The 21,376-nt window shown below is 33.5% G+C and overlaps 1 protein-coding gene across 4 annotated transcripts in view; it reads left to right on the top strand.

Moving 5' to 3' along the window:
* PRP4K (pre-mRNA processing factor kinase PRP4K) overlaps window positions 1–21,167 on the top strand; it is a 43,872-nt gene extending 22,705 nt beyond the window's left edge. Inside the window, exons 4-16 of one of the 4 annotated variants that reach the window (XR_012472831.1) lie at window positions 570–725; window positions 3,834–3,915; window positions 5,629–5,839; window positions 6,878–6,951; window positions 8,630–8,720; window positions 9,396–9,543; window positions 10,824–10,961; window positions 13,083–13,236; window positions 16,754–16,868; window positions 17,521–17,672; window positions 19,406–19,492; window positions 19,873–20,618; window positions 21,122–21,167. Coding sequence is in view for 2 of the 4 variants with exons in the window: in XM_074208626.1 (XP_074064727.1) it covers window positions 570–725; window positions 3,834–3,915; window positions 5,629–5,839; window positions 6,878–6,951; window positions 8,630–8,720; window positions 9,396–9,543; window positions 10,824–10,961; window positions 13,083–13,236; window positions 16,754–16,868; window positions 17,521–17,672; window positions 19,406–19,492; window positions 19,873–20,076 (1,612 nt within the window). In the remaining 2 variants the exon portion in view is untranslated. Of the gene's footprint in view, window positions 1–569; window positions 726–3,833; window positions 3,916–5,628; window positions 5,840–6,877; window positions 6,952–8,629; window positions 8,721–9,395; window positions 9,544–10,823; window positions 10,962–13,082; window positions 13,237–16,753; window positions 16,869–16,963; window positions 17,481–17,520; window positions 17,673–19,405; window positions 19,493–19,872 lie in introns of those variants that run through there. The other 3 variants (XM_074208626.1, XR_012472832.1, XM_074208627.1) reach the window with 3 other exon arrangements.
* The last annotated feature ends 209 nt before the right edge of the window (window positions 21,168–21,376 follow it).

The following is a 21,376-nucleotide window of genomic DNA, read 5'->3' as shown; positions in this document are numbered from 1 at the left end:
AGGGGTTTATTTAGAAATGAAAACTTGTTAGGTATGTTTTGTTTGTGTGTGTTTATATTTATTTTTGGTGTGATATATTTTTGAGTCATTTTTCTGCATACTCTTCTTTGAGGCAGAGTGTCTATCTCATTGTCATCATTTTATCTCTTTAAATCTTAAGTTTCCTCATCTATCAGATGGGGCTAATAGTCTTATTTAAAATTCTGAAGTTAAATGAAATGATGTATGTAAAGAATCTTAAAACTTTTTGAAGCAGTATTTAATGTTAATTCTATCACCTGCTATAATACTATAGTAGTGATTTATAGAATAGAAACTTTATGATTCTGCAAAAATCTTCAGTCATTAAAGAAAGAATCAATGATGCATTCACTAGTATTTGTCAAATAGCTACATTGTTAAACATTTTAGGTGTAATCAAAGAATGTTGGACTCCATCTCACAAAGAGTTTATATTTATACACTGTTCACAAGCTCAGAACAACTAGAGAACCAAATCATAAATTGTCACATTGTACTTATTTTAAAGTGATTATCTTTATTTTCTTTAATTATTTTTTCCTCAACAGAGATAGAGCTAGGCGGAGCAGATCTCGACTTCGACGGCGGTCTCGATCTCGGGGTGGTCGTAGACGCAGAAGCAGAAGCAAAGTAAAGGAAGATAAATTTAAAGGAAGCCTTTCTGAAGGAATGAAAGTTGAACAGGAGTCATCATCTGATGATAAGTAAGGATGAAATTCTCATGGAATTAATCTTTTTTTAATCAATTTAAAGGAAATAAACAGCAATTTTCTTAGAACGAATTTCTTAGCAATTATCTTATGCCAGTTGAACATTTGTCATGATGAAATTTTGTGGGTTTTTTGTGAATTTTTGTTTTTGCTTTGCACAACTTCAAAATTAAAGTTTTAAACAATAAGCATAACTTTTTATTTCTCTCTATTAATATCAGTTGTAGTGATGAATTTCTTTTTCTTTTTTTTTTAATTTTATTTATTTAAGGCAATGGAGTTAAGTAACTTGCCGAAGGTCACACAGCTAGGCAATTAGTAAGTGTCTGAAGAGTCTGTTTTCTATCCACTGCGCCACCTAACTGCCCCGATGGATTTCTTTTTGCCTTTAAATTTTTTTTTCTTAGTTAACAAAAGTATGTCTTTTTCACCTACCTCCCCCACCCCCTACTTCCACCCCCCCATTATGAAGAAAAACAAAATCTTTGTAACATATGTCGTGGAGCATAATTCTTGTATTCATATTCCCAAAACTATACATCTCATTCTGCAACTTGAGTCCTCTGTCAGGTGGTGAGTAGCATTCTTCATCATTAGTCCTCTGTAGTCTGGAAGTTGGTCATTGCATCAGTTAGATTTCTTTTTAGGTTTTTCTAAGGCAAATGGGGTTAAGTGGCTTGCCCAAGGCCACACAGCAAGGTAATTAAGTGTCTGAGGCCGGATTTGAACTCAGGTACTCCTGACTCCAGGGCCGGTGCTCTATCCCCTTCACCACCTAGCCGTCTTTCCATGTTTGTCTTTTAAAAATCTTATTATTTTATAAGTTGTTCTTCTGGTTCTTTTCATTTAACTTTATATCAGTTCATACAGATCTTTTCCTGATTTATGCGAAAAAAAAATCTCAGATCATTTTTTTGTGGCAGTTTTATTCTATTACATTCATATGCTATAATTTGTTCAACTAGGTCCCATTGATAGTCACCCAATTAGTTCTTGTTTTTTGCTACTACTGCAAATATGTATGTGTATATTCTTTTAAGTGATATCACTGGATCAAAGCATATGTCCAGTTAAATTTTGGGGCATAGTTCCAAATTGTTTTCTGGAATCAATTCACATCTCTAACAGTACATTAATTCATATATAAACCAGGGCTTATTTTCCCACAGGTCCTCCAACATTTGTCATTTTCCCTTTTTCCCCCCAAAATCTTAACAATGTACTTGGTGTAAAAGTGCTCTGGAGCATTTTTTTCCACAGGCATACTAGTATAATGGCCAGAGAGAAGGCTTCAAGAGTCTAGACAACCTGTAAATTCTGTGACTCTGGGGCATGCACATCCTTCAACTTTTAAGTACCTAATTAGAGTAAGAAATTGGCCTATAAATTGAGGGTAAACAGGTTAGTACGCTTCTTCTGTTTTTTAAAATAATATTAGGGACACTTTTCTTTAGCAATCTATCTACTATGGCTATTACATATGAAAACAATTTAAAATACCCTGAGCTATATCATGCTGAATCAAGGTGCACATATTCTATCCCTTATGAATAGTAAAATAATCTTGTGCTATCTAAATAATTCCTTAAGTTTTTCTTATTATATAAAGGTGCTAACCCTGTATTTTTGCACACCTTTCTTTGAATTTGTATCTTCTATTTAATCTATAGGGAAAGATTTAAATGATCATGCAGCAAAGATGGGAAATAACATGAGGGTTTTTTGTGTGATCAGGTGAATATATATAGAAAAACGCATTTTCTTTGAAGCTTGCTCAATCCTAACTAGAAAACTGGCCAACAGTAAAACCTATTAAATGAAGTTAATCCTGACTGACAATTATGTTAAAATTATTTAAACCAGCACATTTGCCATGAAAATTTTCAAAAGATCAAAATAAAATAAATTGTAGATTAAAATGTTACACTTTAAGAATATTTTCCTGAATGAGTAAGATTATAGATTTTAGAAGATCACCTGGTTCTGACTTTTACAGGTAAATGAACTGAACCCTAAAGAAGTTAAATGACTTTCCCTAGGTCTTCTTTGTATTTAAATGAAAATATATGAAACCAGCAATAAGGAATAATAGTTTCTGTGTACTGAGTAGGAGCATAAGAAACCTTTAAAACTTTGCTAAATATCTATGAACTGCTCATTCCAGACACTGAGAAAAGGAAAGAAAATAGGAATTCAAAGATAGAAAGGTTCCTTTTAACATCTTAAAGCAAATTTTAGAAGCAAATTTTTCCCCCTTTTCCTTGGACCCTGTTCTAGGTCACAGAAGCCCTCTAGTCAACAAAAATCCTACAAAGCAGAGATTGCTAAGAACAAGAACTTTTTCAACTCTTTTAGTTTTGTAATTATCTCATTTTGGTGATAAGAAAATGCAAATTTTTGGCATCTACTCTATATATCTTATTCCCAATGTTATTCCCCCCAATCATTCTTCCTTTGGAAAGAATAGTTGACCACCTTCTATTTCTATAATATCTCTTAGGATCTTCCACTCCTTCTGCTCTTACCATCCTAATCTAGGTCCTCATTGCTTATTTCTTTTGGACTGAGTAAAACTAAATGATCTACTTGTTTTTAGTCTTTATTCATTATAGTCAGTAATTCACAATCTTCAGACACAGTTCTGATTATGCCACTCCAATGCTCAGAAATATTCTGTGACTTCTTGCCTGTAGGACAAAATATAAAGTTCTTGTTATATCTTCTGCAGTCTGTCTCAAGCCTGATCTTTCCAGATTTTTTTCATTATACCCACCCTAGATTGACATACTTGCATACATTTTCCTCTCCCCATCTGTGCAAAGCCAGGGTCTTTGCACTGGTTATTTCTCTTGTGCCCAACTTCCTAACCTCCATCTCTTAGACTATGTGATTTCTTTCAAAGCTCATTTAGGATGCTGCCTTGGGAAAATTTCTCCAAATTGTGGTAAATTTATATATTTGTCTATATGTTACATACTTCTTTTATTTCTTCCCCTCTACATCCCAAAGAAATATAATGCTGTTAATTTTTCTAAGATTTGTGAAGGGCCATACTTTAAAAATATTTAATAAGATACAAAATTATAAAATGTATTTTTTTAGCCTAGAAGACTTTGATGTTGAAGAAGAAGATGAAGAAGCCCTAATAGAGCAGAGAAGAATCCAAAGGCAGGCAATCGTTCAGGTATGTGCTTATAAATAAAATAATATACATAAGAAAACCCAGGTAATTTCAAAAATTCAAACTTTCAGGTGCCTAATATCTTTGAAAAATAAGACTAATTTGAAATTATCTCTACTCTTTAAGAAACTGAAAATTCTTCGCTTTGATGAAGCACTAGTCTAGAAGCAGCATATGGATGGGCACAGTGGAGAAACTGACATTTTAAAATATGTTAGACTTATAATGTTTTCATTAGGTCCTTCTGTAATATTGGGATTTTTTTTTCCTTCAGATTTACACAATTCTAATTTAAACCATCTACTCTGCAGTGAATTAGAGTTTATTCTCCCCAGTAAATCACATAAACTGAAGTTATTCCATTTTAAATTGCTTTTAAAAAGTCTCACAATAAAATGTGCTAGTTACTCAAAACTGGTTAGATTTAGTAAGCAAAATATCTGCCTACAAAGTGAGAAAATTATGGAAACTTTTGCAATTTAGTTACATTGGGAAAAATACTTTGGAAAAATTTAAGTAGTCATAACCTTTGCTGTCTTAAAGTGGAATATCTTAAGAACTCTTAGGGTTTTTTGGTTCAAATATAGGCCATACTCATTCTAGTGTTTACAAAGACAGTACAATCAGACATAGGGAAGGAAAAAAAAAACAAAGAAATTGGTAGAGGTGTTCATAGTAGTCAGTAAAATTTACTTGAATTGAAAAAGAAAACTCAGGGCAGCTAGGTGGCGCAGTGGATAAAGCACTGGCCTTGGAGTCAGGAGTACCTGGGTTCAAATCTGGTCTCAGACACTTAATAATTACCTAGCTGTGTGGCCTTAGGCAAGCCACTTAACCCCATTTGCCTTGCAAAAAAACCCCAAAAAACTCAACAAATTTTAAAAACTATTGTTCTTCCTTTCTGAGAGTCAGTCTTTTAGAATACAGACTACAATTCATTATAATTCCTTATATTACAAGAAAATTTTATGTGTCTTTGTTATACCCAATTATACAGTGATCTGTTAACAAGGCTATCATTAGTCACACTTTGCTAAGTTATACTGAAATAAATTCCTAATCATAGGAGAAATGGTAATATCCCAGAGAATGCTATGGCTTGTAGAGAATTCCTGTTGTTGCCGGCTTCTGGAGTGTCTTTTTTTTTTTTTTATGAGGTAAAGGTATTCCTATGTCTGCTGGTCCATAGTGTCTTGTAGACATGATGGAGGGCATGAGGATGAAGGCTTTTAAAAAAGACTTATATTGAAATAAAAAGACAGAATTGAAAAGAGCAATAATGAACAACTCATCTACCACAGGACCCACTCAACACCTGATCTCTAGGCTAGAATCAGGCTACTAATTTAAAGTGTGGGTGGAAGGATTAGCCCTGGAAATTTGTGGTAGAAGATTTAGATGGATGCATATTGATAAGGGAAGTGAGAGTGTTGGCACTGTGCCGTTAGAACAAGGAGCCTGGAATGTATCTGTAAAGGACAGAACTACAATCATAATTCCTGGTACAGTGTTTGTGATAGCTGGTTATCTTCTTTTGCCTGCATAAGCCAGAGTCATAGCTCTTTAAATAAAAGCAGAGACCTTTCTAACTTCATGTAATACTTACTGGCTTAATTACTTTTCTAGGTTTCGAGTTGTAAGAAAGAAAGCTTAATATGTTCAGTAAATAGGAAGCATACATTTTACTGAAAATAACATATTGAATTCCTATTGCAGAAGTATAAATACCTTGCTGAGGATAGCAATATGTCTATGCCATCTGAGCCAAGCAGCCCTCAGAGTAGCACTCGAACACGTTCACCCTCCCCAGATGACATTTTAGAACGGGTTGCTGCTGATGTTAAAGAATATGAAAGGGAAAATGTTGATACCTTTGAGGCTTCTGTAAAAGCCAAACACAATCTTATGACAGTTGAACAAAATAATGGTAAGTAAATAAAGTGATTTTATTATCATAGAATTGAATTATTAATGCCATAATTTAGTGATGAGAAAAGATTCATTATAGGCTTATGAGTGTGCAAAATAAGTGTTGACATTCCTTAATAAATGTTACACTGCATTACTATGAACTTTTATTGATAGCTTTTTGTTTTAGTTATATTCACCTTCATTTCACCCTCTTATCTAGTGTGAGCCCTCCCTTATAACAAAGATTTAAAAAAGAAAAAGAAGTTAATCAGAACTCACCAACACATCAATCAAGTCTGACAGTATGTGTTCCACACATAAGTCCCTCACCTCTGCAAAAAGAGCAAAGTACATTTTCTCTGAGACCAAACTTGATCATTATAACGACACTGTATTCATTTGTTTCATTTGTCCTTCAGTTTCATTTGTTCTTATATTATTATCTATGAGAAATTTTCCTGGTTCTATATCATGTTATAGCATATTCATCTTAAGCAATGTGCCACTTTTTTTTTAATTGGCTAGCTCTTTTGTTTCCATATCTTAACTCCCACAAAAAGTATTACTGTGGATATTTTGCTATATATGGGACTTTCTTTTTGTCTTTGACCTCCTTAGGGCATATATCTAGCAGTGGAATCTCTGGGTCAAAGGGTATGAACATTTTAGTCACTTCTTATTCAATGTAATTTTAAGAAAAGAAACTTCTGTTCTATTAAAAATGTTGTTTATTTAGTATCCAGCAATAATTGCTCTTTTAAACAAGAAAATGATGAAAGTAGAGAACTTTCAAGGGAAATTGGAAAGGGAAATCTGGATTGTGAACATAATGGGGCTTCCATTCATTAGCATTTTGTGAGATCCATCTGTAAAACATGAATAAAGATTATATGTCCTTAAAAATATTTAAAAGGATTTCAGGACTATTATATAGTGGGGATTTTTCATTAGATAGACTACATTTTGAATTGTCTTTAGGACAGCTATTGAATTGTTCTGTATTTTTATTATCTGTTCATGATAGTCCAAATGATTGCTATGAATTTCCATTAAGGTTCAACTCAGAAGAAGCTATTGGCTCCTGACATGTTCACAGAATCAGATGATATGTTTGCTGCATATTTTGATGTAAGTAATTTTAGAATTAATTTGTTTTCCAGCTTATATAGATATTACTGTTGAATATTGGTTGATCTGACTTCAAGAAAAAGTTCTGGTAGATTGGTCACTGCATGAAAATTAATGTGATAGTAATATTAAAAAGTACAAGTCTGGGATCTGAAAATGTAATAAGAGATTTGTGATTTGTAAAGCAATGTGGTCAACATTTGGCCTGGACCTTTATTTTAAAAGTATTCAATTTTTGCCTTTAATACTTGGATGAAGGACACAACAATCTAAAGAAATACTAAAATGTTTGACTATATTATAAAACCAGGATTCCAACACAAGTATCTAATGTCAAGTAAAGATAAATAAGAAAAAATTCAGTGTTGGGGATTGAAGTGGAAGGGTATTAAGATGTCCCAATTTGTTCAGAAACAGCTGAAATAATTTGTCACCTAAAATTTTTTTTGAAAGTGGCACTACATATTATAATAGGTTGAATAAAGGTTAAATGATTTAGGCAATAAATGCCCCCACCTATTATTAATTTAGATGGTTATTGCTGGGTGACTGTGAATGAAGAATAAAAACTTGTCATCTTCATTTTTCTTTTTCTGTAAAGCAGATGTAATCAGTCAACATAACATGTGAAAAGGGAATTGTTGGAACAAAGAGTAATACAGAATACTAAATTTAAAAAGTACTTTCTATACATTAATCTCCTTTGATTCTCATAATTTCTCTTTAAGGGAAAAAAGTATAAACATTAGTTCTGTTTAAAAATGAGGAAATTGAGGCACTTCAAGGTTAAATGACTTTCCCATGATCACAAGTGACATGGCCAGCATTTCAACCCTGATCTTGAGGGAACCAACATACAGTAGACTTTCCACTCTACCACAATGTTTTCTAAGAAGTACTTGACTCTGGAATATGAAATTTGAAATCAAGAGAGTATCCTTTATGGTAAATCTTTATTTATATTAGGCAGCACTATTTTATCCAGCCTGATGCCTGGCACATAGTAGGTATTTTTAAAATATTGATTTTTTTCTTTATATAAAGTCTTAATAAAAAACAATGTGGAGGAGCTAACTAAATAACTAAGAACTGAGTTCCTTTTTAGTTTTAATATACCTTCCTGTCGTGTATACCTATTAATACGAAGCTTGTTTATGCTACAATATAGTTATCTATACAATCCCCTTTACTGTCATGTGTTAATAGCTTTTGAAGATGTTTTAATTGTCTCTTAGTGATGTTTTTTCCCCTGAAAATATTAACAGTATTCGTCTGTGGTCCGTTCTTTTTTTTTTTAAGTGTGTGTGTGTGTGTTCCATTCTTAGCCACAAATGCCAAGTCAATCTTAGCATTATTCATTCATTCATTCATCCATTTATTTATTTATTTAAGGCAATGGGATTAAGTGACTTGCCCAAGGTCACAAAGTTAAGTATCTGAGGTCAGATTTGAACTCAGGTCCTCCTAACTCCAGGGCTGGTGCTCTATCCACTGGACCACTTAGCTATCCCACAATTTTAGCATTACTTTTAAAACTCTTAGTAAAACCATCAAAGTTCCATCTTATTTTTGGGGTTTTCTTATTGAAAATGCTAAAAATAGTTTTATTTGGGAAGATGTCAATGACTTCTTTACTTCAGAAATGAGTTAGACAATTCTTTGTTGCCTTTTCTTTCAGAGTGCTCGTCTTCGGGCTGCTGGCATTGGAAAAGATTTCAAAGAGAATCCCAATCTCAGGGATAATTGGACTGATGCAGAAGGCTATTATCGTAAGTATATATTTCTTTTCTTAGAATTATCTATAAGGTTTTTGTCACTTTGAAAGCATGTTTGTTATGTGCTAAAATATTTTTTTAAAGTCTATGAAAATCATACCACAGTGCCATCACTTAAAAAGTGTGGCATATCCAGCAGCTGCCTAAACCCAAACTATTTATTTAAGATAACCCACAGGTGTATCCCAAATTGAAGTAAATTTAAACAGTTAATATGAAATTTAAAATTTATCCAAAGTTATTTTCAGCTATGGGATCTGCCTCCAGAAGGAAAGGGTATGTCCACATGCTTGTCTTGATCTGAAACCAAGAAATACAACGTGCACGGAACTTGGATGCCAGTCATGCAGTGTTTGCCATGCAAGACTACCCTTGGAACCACTTCAGTGAGCACATTTCTTCACTACTCAGTATTCAGAATCATCAGCAATTGTTAGAACATTTTCCTGGAATGGTTTAAAGTGGGCATGCAACATTTTACCTCATTTATGAGTGTGATCAATGGCAGCTCAGTTTTGGATTTTATTATTACTCATAAAACCTAGCGCATAGCAGAGATTTGACACAATTTTTAAGTGACAGCACTGTGTTTTCTTCTGAATTAAACAGTATTATGATTCATTTTTCTGAGTACTTTATTGTGAACAATTTTAATATTTTGTCTTTTAGGTGTTAATATCGGTGAAGTTCTAGATAAACGTTACAATGTGTATGGTTACACTGGCCAGGGTGTCTTCAGTAATGTAGTGAGAGCCAGAGATATGGCAAGAGCAAACCAGGAAGTAGCAGTGAAAATCATCAGGAACAATGAGCTTATGTAAGTCATTATGACAGATGACAATAAAAACATCCATGATTGAAACAATTTATCTTCCCTTTAGTCACTTTTAGCTTTTGATTCAGATTTGCCAAATTTATAGGATTTGACTGCACAGTTAATAAAATCTTCATTTTATTTATTAGAACCTGCTGTTTTGCATGGCATTTTGGAGTGCGCAAGATGGAGTAGACATAATTTCTGACTTAAAAGCTTAGTGTGGTAAGCTAGGCCAGAAAAAATTCACAAATAATGCTAATGAGAATTAGAGAATATACATTCATTAAATTCTACTGTTAGATCTAATATTTTAATCATATCCTTAGGGGAGAATCACCCACCTTTATTATATAATGTCCCTTTGTAGATTTTGTCTGTATTTTGCCTATTTTGCTATTTCTGAGAATCAGTATTGTTGAGAAAAGTTTATGTACAGTTATTAAGGATTCATTGTATTTTTTTAATATATGTAACTTCAACTACGGCAAATTTTTGAATTAGCTATATTCTTTTAATATATTACCTGTTAATAACAAGCTGAGCTAGTAACAGTACAAACAACATTTCAAAGAAGAGAAAGAAAACTGGTAGCAGGAGAGACAAGAGGTAAAGAAAACATAGATAACTTGATAGAAGTTAATCATTGAGATATAAAGTAGGCAGAGATAAAATCTTATTATTCCAGTAATTTGAGTAGACATTTTAGGTGAACTTTTTCTAAGGACAAAATATTGTTGTTACTAAGTAAAATAATATAATGATATGAAAATAGCAGGGTGTTAAATGAATTTATGACTACTCATTGACATTAAGAAGCTTATCTGAAGGGTGGTTGGGTGGCGCAGTGGATAGAACACTGACCTTGGAGTCAGGAGTACCTGAGTTCAAATCTGGCTTCAGACACTTAATAATTACCTAGCAGTGTGGCCTTGGGCAAGCCACTTAACCCCGTTGCCTTGCAAAAACTTAAAAAAAAAAGAATTAGCTTATCTGAATAGAACAGTTAGAGTGGTCATAATTGTTATATTAGAAGTCTATTTTAAAAAGATGGCAGAAATACATTTTTCTTTTCCTTCTAATAGCTTTACATCTTCTAATCCCACTTCTAAAAAATTACAAATAATGTATTGTTTTTCCCATTAAGTTTTGATACCTTTAAATAATTTGTTCAAATACATAAAATAACATCTTTAAGACATAACAAAGTCAAAACAAGGCAATTTTTTGTTCACTAAATATGTTCTACTAAACATTTTTATTACTTACATTTTGTTTTTTAGGCAAAAAACGGGTTTAAAAGAACTGGAATTTTTAAAAAAGCTTAATGATGCTGATCCTGATGACAAATTTCATTGCCTACGGCTCTTCCGACACTTTTACCATAAACAGCATCTCTGCCTTGTATTTGAGCCTTTAAGGTAAAATGTTGAAATATGTAAATAAAATTGAAATTTATTATGCTCTTAGCATCTTTTATTAGGCAAGACTTTTTGTTTTTGAGTATACTGAACATAGTAGTAAAATTTCTTTTTGTTGATCTAAGCAGTTGATCTTTTTGTTGATTTTTATGATCCGTTCCTAATTTTCCTTAAGACCAGTTTGGTTAGGTGATCCCTTGAAACCTAAATATTTAGCTAACTCCTAGAAAATCTTTAAACCTAAAGAACAGGAGCTAGGAATAGGATAGGAAAGTGTTTTTAAATGGATCAGGTCTTTAAAATGTGATTTTATTATTCTGAGGTTTTAACACTTTTTCAAATGATCTGTGATTTAACTAGTAGGAGTATTTTTACTTTCTCTGCTTGTTGCTAGATAAGCTTTATATAAAAATATCCCTTAAAACCTACTAAGATTTGTTTCTAGTTTCACAGAAGAACCAGAATAATTTTCTTCTTGGTCTAGTGCTATCTCCATTCTACTGTCACCCTTTTTTTTTTCTTTTTTTCAATAAAATGGATATTAGGGGGTGGCTAGGTGGTGCAGTGGATAAAGCACTGGCCCTGGAGTCAGGAGTACCTGGGTTCAAATCCGGCCTCAGACACTTAATAATTACCCAGCTGTGTGGCCTTGGGCAAGCCACTTAACCCCGTTTGCCTTGCAAAAAAAATGCATAAAATAAAATGGATATTAATTCCCATGATTGCACTCATTTAAGTGACTCAGTATATTCTAGTGCATGTGGCAATATAACCACTTAATTCTGTCATCATCACCTACTACTTGCTCACTCCTTAAACCCTGGGTTTCTACTCTGCCCCGTCTTCCTGTATCCTAGGTTATCCTTTGTTAAGCTTTAAAATTGTCAAAAGGGGACTTTTTTTTGTTTGTTTGCTTGTAGTTTTTCCTGGAAAAGGCAATGGGGTTAAGTGATTTGCCCAAGTCGCACAGCTGGGTAATTATTAAGTGTCTGAGGCCGGATTTGAACCCAGGTTCTCCTGACTCCAGGGCCAGTGCTGTATCCACTGCCACCTAGCTGCACCCGGAAAAAAAGGACTATTATCTTTCATACTGCTCATTCCTTCTCCTGGATGCTGCTGCCTAAGCCCCTTGGCTTATTCTCATTTTACCCATTCCCCCCCCAAGGGTTTGTCTAGTTTTCCCCACCTTGTCATTGTCCTTTACTAATTATCTTCTTTTATCTGGACCTTCCTTCACAATCTTCTGCTAAAATTTGTTTTCACACTCTGCAATATGCCTTCCATGTTTAAATGTGCCCTAATCTTTCTTCTTTAGTGTCAGTCTATAGCACCCAACTAATTTTTGTCTACAGTCACCTAGATGTCAGACCAGATCCAGGTCATCTTCTAAAACTGCTCCCCTACTTTTTTTTATCATCTTCTCAGGTGCTTAGGCTTGAAATTCTCCCCTCATCCTTCCCTCTCTCATGTTTTCAGTTTACCAAGCATTTGTTACTTCTGCACAATTTTCTCACATGACTCTTCTGTGCTTTGCCTTGTAGAGGATTGTTAATAGTGACTTCTTGTGCTTGCCTGACTTTCTCTCCCTCTCCAATCCATCCTTCTCATAAGCTGTTAACATCATCTTTACCACCTCCCTGCTTGAAAATCTTTCAGCCGTTTTCTATTTTTAAAATTCTTCACTTGGACTTGAGTCCACTTTTCCAGCCTATTTCTGTGTTCTGGCCAAAATGTTTCTCCATCTTGTGTTTGTCCTGTCCTCTTAAACCTTAGGATGTTTATGTAGACAGTTTTGTACTTGAAATGATTTTTTTTTTAACTTTTGTGATGTTAACTTTTGACTAGGAAAAGACTTAGTAAACAATACATGTGACAGGAAACCAATGCATATTTTTCCAAATGGATCACAGCTAAATTTTTGTGAACAAATGGTTTCATTATCCCCAATAGTCAAGCTTTTAATTGGACTAATCACTGTATTCTCTGATAGGGAATGAAATACATTGAATAGCATTTTCTATTTAATCCAATATTGCCAATCCAGTATTAAAAATGTTTACTTTTATATTTATAATCACATATTTTATAACCTGCTTTTTCTCTCCTTTTCTTGTAAAAAAGTATGAATTTACGAGAGGTATTGAAAAAGTATGGAAAAGATGTCGGTCTTCATATTAAGGCTGTAAGATCCTATAGTCAACAATTGTTCTTGGCATTGAAACTTCTTAAAAGGTGCAACATCCTACATGCTGATATCAAACCAGACAATATCTTGGTGAGTGAAATAACTAATATATTTCAGTTTACTGCTTTCATAATGCAACTTAATCTTTGCACATAATTCTATATTGTACTGAGCAAAATATAGGCTATGCCTCAAAAATAATTCCTTTTTGAAAGAAGAAAATAGAAATATTGAAAATAATGCCAATTATAGGCTGCATTTGGGTTTATGCAAATTATATTTTCTGATCAATGCAAATATTTTTATTATGTGTAAGAATACAAGTAAATTCTTGCTCAATAAGAATGGATTTTCTAGAGGAATAAAAATTCAAAATTAACATTTAAATTATAAAGAACAGATAGTCTATCTTATTTGACTGAGCTAAAAGAAGATGAAGTGGTTCCCTTTTTTCCTGTGTTTATGAATTTAAAGTAGCACTTGTGCCTTATCTTGGTATGGAAGTGATCATGAGTTCAGAAAGTTGGTTTTACTGGGAAAGCTCCATTACAGATCCAGAGGCTCTGTCTTATGAGGGACCTTACTTAAAAGCAGCCATGAAGGCCTTCTGCAGAGGAGTGAAGAAGAGTTGGGAGTGGAAAGGAGCAGTCCTAAGGATGTGATGCACAGTCCTCAAGCATAATAACAAGAGTTACCATTTCAGGCACCATACAAGTGCTTCAGAAAATTCTCATGATTCTCACAATAGCCTGAGGGAGATAGTCATTCTCCCTGTTTTACAGTTCAGAAAACTGAGGCAAATAGCAGAAAAGTGATTGACAAAAGTCACAGCTAGAAAGTGTCTGAAGATGGGTTTGAATTCATATCTTTTTGGTGTTAGTCTCAGTGTTCTATCCATGCACTAGCTTTATTTACTTAGGCCATATTATTACAGTTTAAATCTGGTTTCCCAAGTTATATTTTATGATTTTTATTAAAGTAATAGATAATCCTCAATAAACATGACCCATGGGTAGAATAAATAGCATCTAAATCCTGTCCTACACTATCTTTACCCTAAATTACTTAACTCAAAATAACCTGATGAGCAAGGGGAACCTAGAAAGCAAGGTTAGAGTGACCCAGGTCTTATTCCTTAGCAGCTACATTGTTGCAGGTAAACTTACAAGTTTTTTTTTTTAATTAAACATTACATTTGAAAGGGAGGGAATCATTTCCTTTGGACTTAAGAGCAAGTCATTTCAATTATCTAGGCTTTAGTTTATAAAATAATTTGTACTGCTTAACTTCTTGCAAGTCGCAATTCTATTAAATCTGTAATGATTGGTTTTGCTGATTTTCTTTTTAATTTCAGAATTAGTAATATAAGTAGCCTTATATTACTATTAGTCCTAAAGATCTGTTTCTCTCATAATCCTGTTCCTAAAGGGATTGGGGTAGTAGCTTCCTAATTTCTAGTTCTGTGGAGACAATTCACACAATATGAAAAGGGTTAACTACTTTAAGAGTTTGTCTTTGTGGGGCAGCTAGGTGGCACAGTGAATAGAGCACCCACTGGCCCTGGAGTCAGGAGAACCTGAGTTCAAATCTGGCCTCAGACACTTAATAATTACCTGTGTGACCTTGGGCAAGTCACTTAACCCCACTGCCTTGCAAAAAACAAACCCCAAAATTTGTCATTGTGCTTTCATTGCAAATTCTGTGTCCTACATCTTCGTCTTTAAATATATGCCTTTTTATACAATTTCATTTTCATGCTCCTTAAGAGAAGTATTTTAAAGCATGTTGTATTGTGACCCAGTTTTAATTGTGCTAAAATAAGCTGGTGGGCACCTAAATTTATTTGGAATTGAAATCAAAAGACATTGTTTCTATCTTAGGTCAGAGTAATAAAGTCATTTATTAACTGTATTCTAACAAAGAAAAACTTCAAATATTAACTCAGTTTAACAAAGGAAAATTATTTAGATACTTTGGGAAAATATATAGCTGAAGACATTAATTTTTTTTTGCTACCAAATCTTTCTTACTATGTTATGAATCTTACTAATGAAAAGTAAAGTAAAATGCTACAGCATTAGGCATTTCTTAGATTAAGGAGATTTGCTTAAGTACAGAAAATTCTTTTTGATCATCTGTTTTGGTAGACCAGCATGAGTTCAACCTTTCAAACTTTCACATGGGATAATGCCAAATATGGACTTTGTTTGGGGTAGTCCTTTTTATTTTCCCCCTCATTGCTCCAAGAAAAAAAAATCAGGCTTTTAGAGAATGAGGAATTTATGCAGCAAAAGGTTTTATCATTTTGAAGAATGAGTAATATATAAGAAAGGGAAGCTATGGCATATACTTTGACTTTTAATAGTGCCAAATGCGATGTGGTACTTGTATGATATCATGCATTTATTTCAATAAGTCAGTGAACTGATGACAGATTGATTTGAAAATTCTCTTTAGTAATTCATTTTAAGTCACACATTGCCATATTATATTAGCTCCTGGAAGTTAAATAAAATTGATGCTGAAAAATATCCTTGGGGTGGCTAGGTGGCTCAGTGAATAGAGTACTGGCCCTGGAGTCAGGAGTACCTGAGTTCAAATCTGGCCTCAGACACTTAATAATTACCTAGCTGTGTGGCTTTGGGCAAGCCACTTAACCCCACTGCCCTGCAAAAACCTAAAACATATATATATATCTCCTTTGACTCTTGGTGGCTTCTAGTTTTAGAAGGGTTATTTATACTTTGCCAATAATTAAATTGATGGTCACTTAAGTGAATTCAGTCTGGCATCATTTCTTAGACAACTAGCTATATACTGGTGAATAAATGGGCACTTTATTTATATATCTTTGGGATGGGGAAAGTAGCCTGAGTTCAAGTCCCAACTCAGAATTTGTGTGTGTGTGTGTCTTTTTTAAAGGGGGGAAGGGACTCTGGAATGTGAATTATCTTCACTTGTTAATCCTGATCATGCTTCTGACTCATGAGTGGCAGCAGTCATGGGAGCAACTTCCAGCCTTTCTCAGCAGATGTCACTGTTACTGTGTATGTTGAAATATTTGAAAAGGGAAGAAAACAAATGACTAATATAAAATTCACACTTAAATTCTTTAATGTTTGCTGTTTTCTTGACTAATATATGGGGGGAGGATATTTTTCAAACTTATTCCATCTTTTTCCAAGTAATTTCTATAAAATTTGAATATTCCAGCACCTTTGGATGAAGAATACATTTTGTCATGGTGTAATTATTCTTCCTTTGCCTTCATTAAAGTTACATCAATCATTAAAGTTACATCAATAATTAATTTCTTATCCATTTACTGTATAGCAACTACTAATTTAGGGAAAAATTTTAAAGACATTAGCCTCTGGATTTCTTAATACTTGTATTTTTCAGTATTTATAAAAATGGAATTAAATAACTTTGCATATCATCACTGAAAAAGCCTCTTTTTCTAAATATTTGTTTCTTTTTAATATTCTATAGCAGCAAACGTAAACTTAGTTTAAAATGATGTTTTGTGAAATGTGTCAGTCCAGTACTCATGTGTCTTGTTTTGTTGTCCATGGATCTAGCAACATGTCTTGATAATATTTTGCAGGTTAATGAATCAAAAACTATTTTAAAGCTTTGTGATTTTGGATCAGCTTCACATGTTGCAGATAATGACATTACACCTTATCTCGTCAGTAGATTTTATCGCGCTCCTGAAATTAGTAAGTTTCTCCAAATGTCCTTTTGCTCTGGGGCCATCACATGCTGTGGAAACAGCATATTTAATTTCTAAGTACTGTTTTCCATCGTACTTCAGCAGCTGCTCGAGCTCATTCATGAGGAAGGGAACCGTAGCAAGTTCAACCTCCTCAGTTGGAATGATGGTAGTTGTGACAGGAGTCTTGATCATGTCGGGCAAGAGTAGCAAAACAATTGTGGAAAATCCTCGACTTTAGAAGACTGCTCTTGATTATTCAAGGTCTGATTATCAAATTTGTGGATTATCTGGGACCTTTGCTTTTTCTCCTCCCTCCTGTTGGCCTGTATTCTGACTTTACTGTTCATTAGCCACCTCTGTCAGAGGTGGAAATGGAAAAGGAGGTGAAAACATTTTTGCTGGGTTTTTCTTTTTGTTTTTGGTTGTGTTTTTTTTTTAGGTTCTCTGTTAAAAAGATTTGGTGGGAGAGAAGTTCAATCACATTATTAAAATGAGTTTGGGAGTTATATGTCTTATTTTCCCAGGCTAACCTCAACCCCTGATTAATTAATATGAATGATTGAATTGTATTTCAGTATTATTATTATTACTACTACTACAATTACTACCTCATTGGTTTTTAAACTTAATTTTATTAAAATTTCTTTCTGTTTCAGTTATAGGAAAAAGCTATGACTATGGTATAGATATGTGGTCTGTAGGCTGCACGCTATATGAACTTTATACTGGAAAAATATTATTTCCTGGTAAAACCAATAATCATATGTTGAAACTTGCTATGGACCTCAAGGGGAAAATGCCAAATAAGGTAAGAAGTTAGGAGATGATTCTTTCTTCTCCCTTACTTCCCCCTAATTGGTCTTCAGTGATAGCATTAGCTTGTGCATGAAGAATCACCTACTTGTAGCTATAGCAAAATTTAGTTTGGACACATTTATTTTCTGCTGCTCCCTTGCACCTCCCCCTTGACTTTTTTATAGTAATTTTAATCTAAGAGAATGAGCAAAGATGGGATGGCTGTTGATATATAATCAACAGTTTATTTGTATTTATCCCCACATTTCTATTTTCTGTCCTACTTTTTAACTGGTATATGGCACCCTTCCTCTGAATTTCAGATGGAAAAAAAAAACTAAAGCATGGAATAGTCTGGGATCACTTGTATAAGAAGTGAAAGGACTTTGACCTAGGGCTTGAAATGACTTGGAAACTGGGGAGAAAGGGTTGAGCAACAATTGTATTTGAAGTTGGGTATGAGTACTGCTAATGGTAAACTACTTTGGCAAAATATTTCAAATTTTATTTCTATTTGTCTTCTTTTTTCTCTAAATTGTTACTTGATGATTTAGCGCAGTGAATGGAGCACTGGCTTTATAGTGAGGAGGATGGGAGCTCCAATGCAGTCTCAAGACATTTACTAGTTGTATGACCTTGGGCAAGTCACTTAACCCTGATTGCCTTGCATCCAAGTCCATCTCCAGTCATCCTGATTCACATGTGACCTCTAGACCCAGATGACTGGAGGAGAAAGTGAGGCTTGTGACTTAGTACAGCACCCTCACTCAAATCCAGTTCATGTCCCTGATGTCCATGGTCTTCTTTGAGAATGAACTAAAAACATTAAACTGTTATTTGGTGATTTATATTAACATTACAGTGGAAATGTATCTAAAAGGAGTGATTAAAAAAAGGAATAAAAAAAAGTATGAAATGAATTTATTGAAGAGATGGGAACTATTTAGTTTTGAAATAGAATACCAAAAGAAATTTAGGTTAAGGAGGGATTGGGTAGAAGTTACTGAGAAGCAGATTTTGCCTTAATAGAAGGAAAAACTTGCAAAATTGGAATTGGCTGACTTGAAAAGTAATGATCCTCTATCACTTAGAGGTCTTCACACAGCATCTGGATAAAAAAACCTACCTAGTTGCCAGTGGTGTTATAGCAGGGAGACCTTTTCATGTGTAGGTGGAACTTAGCTAGATGGACTCATATTTTTTTTCAGTTGTAAGGTTCTATGAAGAAGGGTGAAATTGTTGAATATGAAATTGATAATTTGATTGAGAAAGATTTTAAAATAACTCCCTATTCCCCCATCCTCTGAGCTTTAATTAATTAAGTTCTAAGAGATTATCCTTATTTTTCTTTTATGGCAGAAATTGTTTGAAAAAATAAATGGGCAGCTGAGTGGACTAGAGTATAATTTACAACTGTTATATAGGGAGATAGTAAATATTTTCTTTAAATAGTTGGGTGATGACAATATAGAAATGTAGCAACACAAACTTGATCTTGGGAAACTAAAATATGCATCAAGTTAATGGAATTCTTTTTGTGGCCATTTGTTTTAGATAAAACATTTATAATAAATTTTTGGGGAGTCATATTAAATATGACTTAGAATAGTAGAGATTATCTATTTCAACCCTAATTTTATATATGAGTGAATAAGCTCAAAGGTAATGTACTGGCAATCAATGACTTGTAAAAAATTAAAGTAATAGATCTTTATCTCATGCTAGTCTGAATGTAATTTTTTTCAGATGATAAGAAAAGGTGTGTTCAAAGACCAACACTTTGATCAAAATCTCAACTTCATGTATATAGAAGTAGATAAAGTAACAGAAAGGGTAAGTATGTCAAAGGTACTATGCTAAGTAGTAATCTTTTTTAAATATTGTTACTTCTATTTTAAATTGAGTAAATTATGAGTAAAAGTAACTGAAAATTCATTTCTAACACAAATGATGTCACATAAGTACTCTTAAGTCATTTTGAAGCTAAAAGTGATTACTTTTAATGGATTGGCTATCTCATAACTGCTTTTTGAAAGCATAATTCAACAGTAAAAAATCTTTACTGATTTTTTTTTTACATCTCTTGTTGGTGAACATTAGGATACACCTTTGTTGTTCTAACATAAAACATTTTGATTTGGAAATAATTAGTTTAACTCATTTTGATGTAAATTCAGTAATTTTGATGAACATATAAATTTAACTATTTTTAGGAGAAAGTTACTGTCATGAGCACCATTAATCCTACCAAGGACCTCTTGGCTGATTTGATTGGGTGCCAGCGACTTCCTGAAGACCAACGCAAAAAAGTACACCAGCTAAAGGACTTGTTGGACCAGATCTTAATGTTGGACCCAGCTAAACGAATTAGCATCAACCAGGCTCTACAGCATGCCTTCATCCAGGAAAAAATTTAAATGAGATGAAGAAGCTCAAAGGGTTTGAGTAATTAAAATACAAAGACTGAAGAAATTTCACAGCAATTTATTAATGTATATAAACTTATAAATATTTCCCCCGCAAATTGAGGAAGCATGATATATTTGAATTAACACCAAGGCTGATATTTCTTTTAGAAATGTTAGAGTAAATCTGTTTGTGTCTTATGTGAAAATTTTCACTGTAGAACTGTTTTAATTGCTGAGACTGCACACAAGTACAGTGCTAATGTAAATGGTTGCAGTTCACATCAAAAAAAATTCTGTTATAAAATGAACAGTAATACTGGGTGGATGATTGGTTTTTTAGCAGACTTGGCTTCATTTTTGTCTTTAAAAAAAAAAAAAGGCCAGCATAAATGCTGTTTATATTCACGTTTTCCTAGGTGTGTGTGTGCAGGCCACAGCAGCATGCCCTTGGTGTAGTCAGTGCCGAAAGGGGTCTGTTCCTTCTTGAGCCTGCCTGCAGGGATGGTCTCCTCTTTTAAAGCAGGTTGTGTACAACTTTCAGTACACTGAAGGTAAGCTAACCATCAACATCACTGGTGTTTTAAGATGTTATTTTACTGGAACAACTGGCAAATGAGGGACAGTAGCTTTGTGGCAGAATTCCCTGCATGTTCGATAACTGATCTTGTTTTATTTTTTGGCATTGCAACTGTGGCATAGTTACAACTTCTGTTCTGTTCATCATATTTAAAATTTGGAGAGTGCGCGCTTGATGGGTAAAGCGCCTTCAGTGTACTGTTTCTTATTACTTTAATTTTTTAAATCAACTTGCTATAGACTTTGTATACATTTTGTTAAATACAGTTCCCAATGACATAGTACCAATACTTACAGTTTTCATTTACTAATTATAAATGTTGGGGTCTAATTCTGAAAGTCCTCATTTAAAAGTTAGACAACATAATGAAATTTTTAACTATTTGTATGTCATTTTGAAAGTGTACTGCTTTATGGTAAAAGTGTTTCATTTGTTCATTGTTTTCATTATTTGTGATCATGTTGTCTTTCAATACAGGCATAAACCTTCCACTCTTGAACAAAGCAGCTGCTTTTTAAAAGCGGTAATTGCTTCTTTACCTTTTATTTCTTTTGTAAATGAAGCTTTTCTTTAAGAAATGTGACTTTAAAGTGTTGTCTATTACATAAAACAGTTGACACTCACTTATTGTAAAGTGAAGATTGTTCTGCTGCATGTAAAGTGGACCATGCAGATTTCTGTATGTTTTCAGTATGCATCATTAGATAATAAAGTCTTTTGTGAACAAGGCAT

Source organism: Macrotis lagotis, chromosome X (assembly GCF_037893015.1).
Source record: "Macrotis lagotis isolate mMagLag1 chromosome X, bilby.v1.9.chrom.fasta, whole genome shotgun sequence".
NCBI lineage: Eukaryota > Metazoa > Chordata > Mammalia > Peramelemorphia > Peramelidae > Macrotis > Macrotis lagotis.
This window is presented reverse-complemented; position numbering and strand designations above follow the sequence as displayed.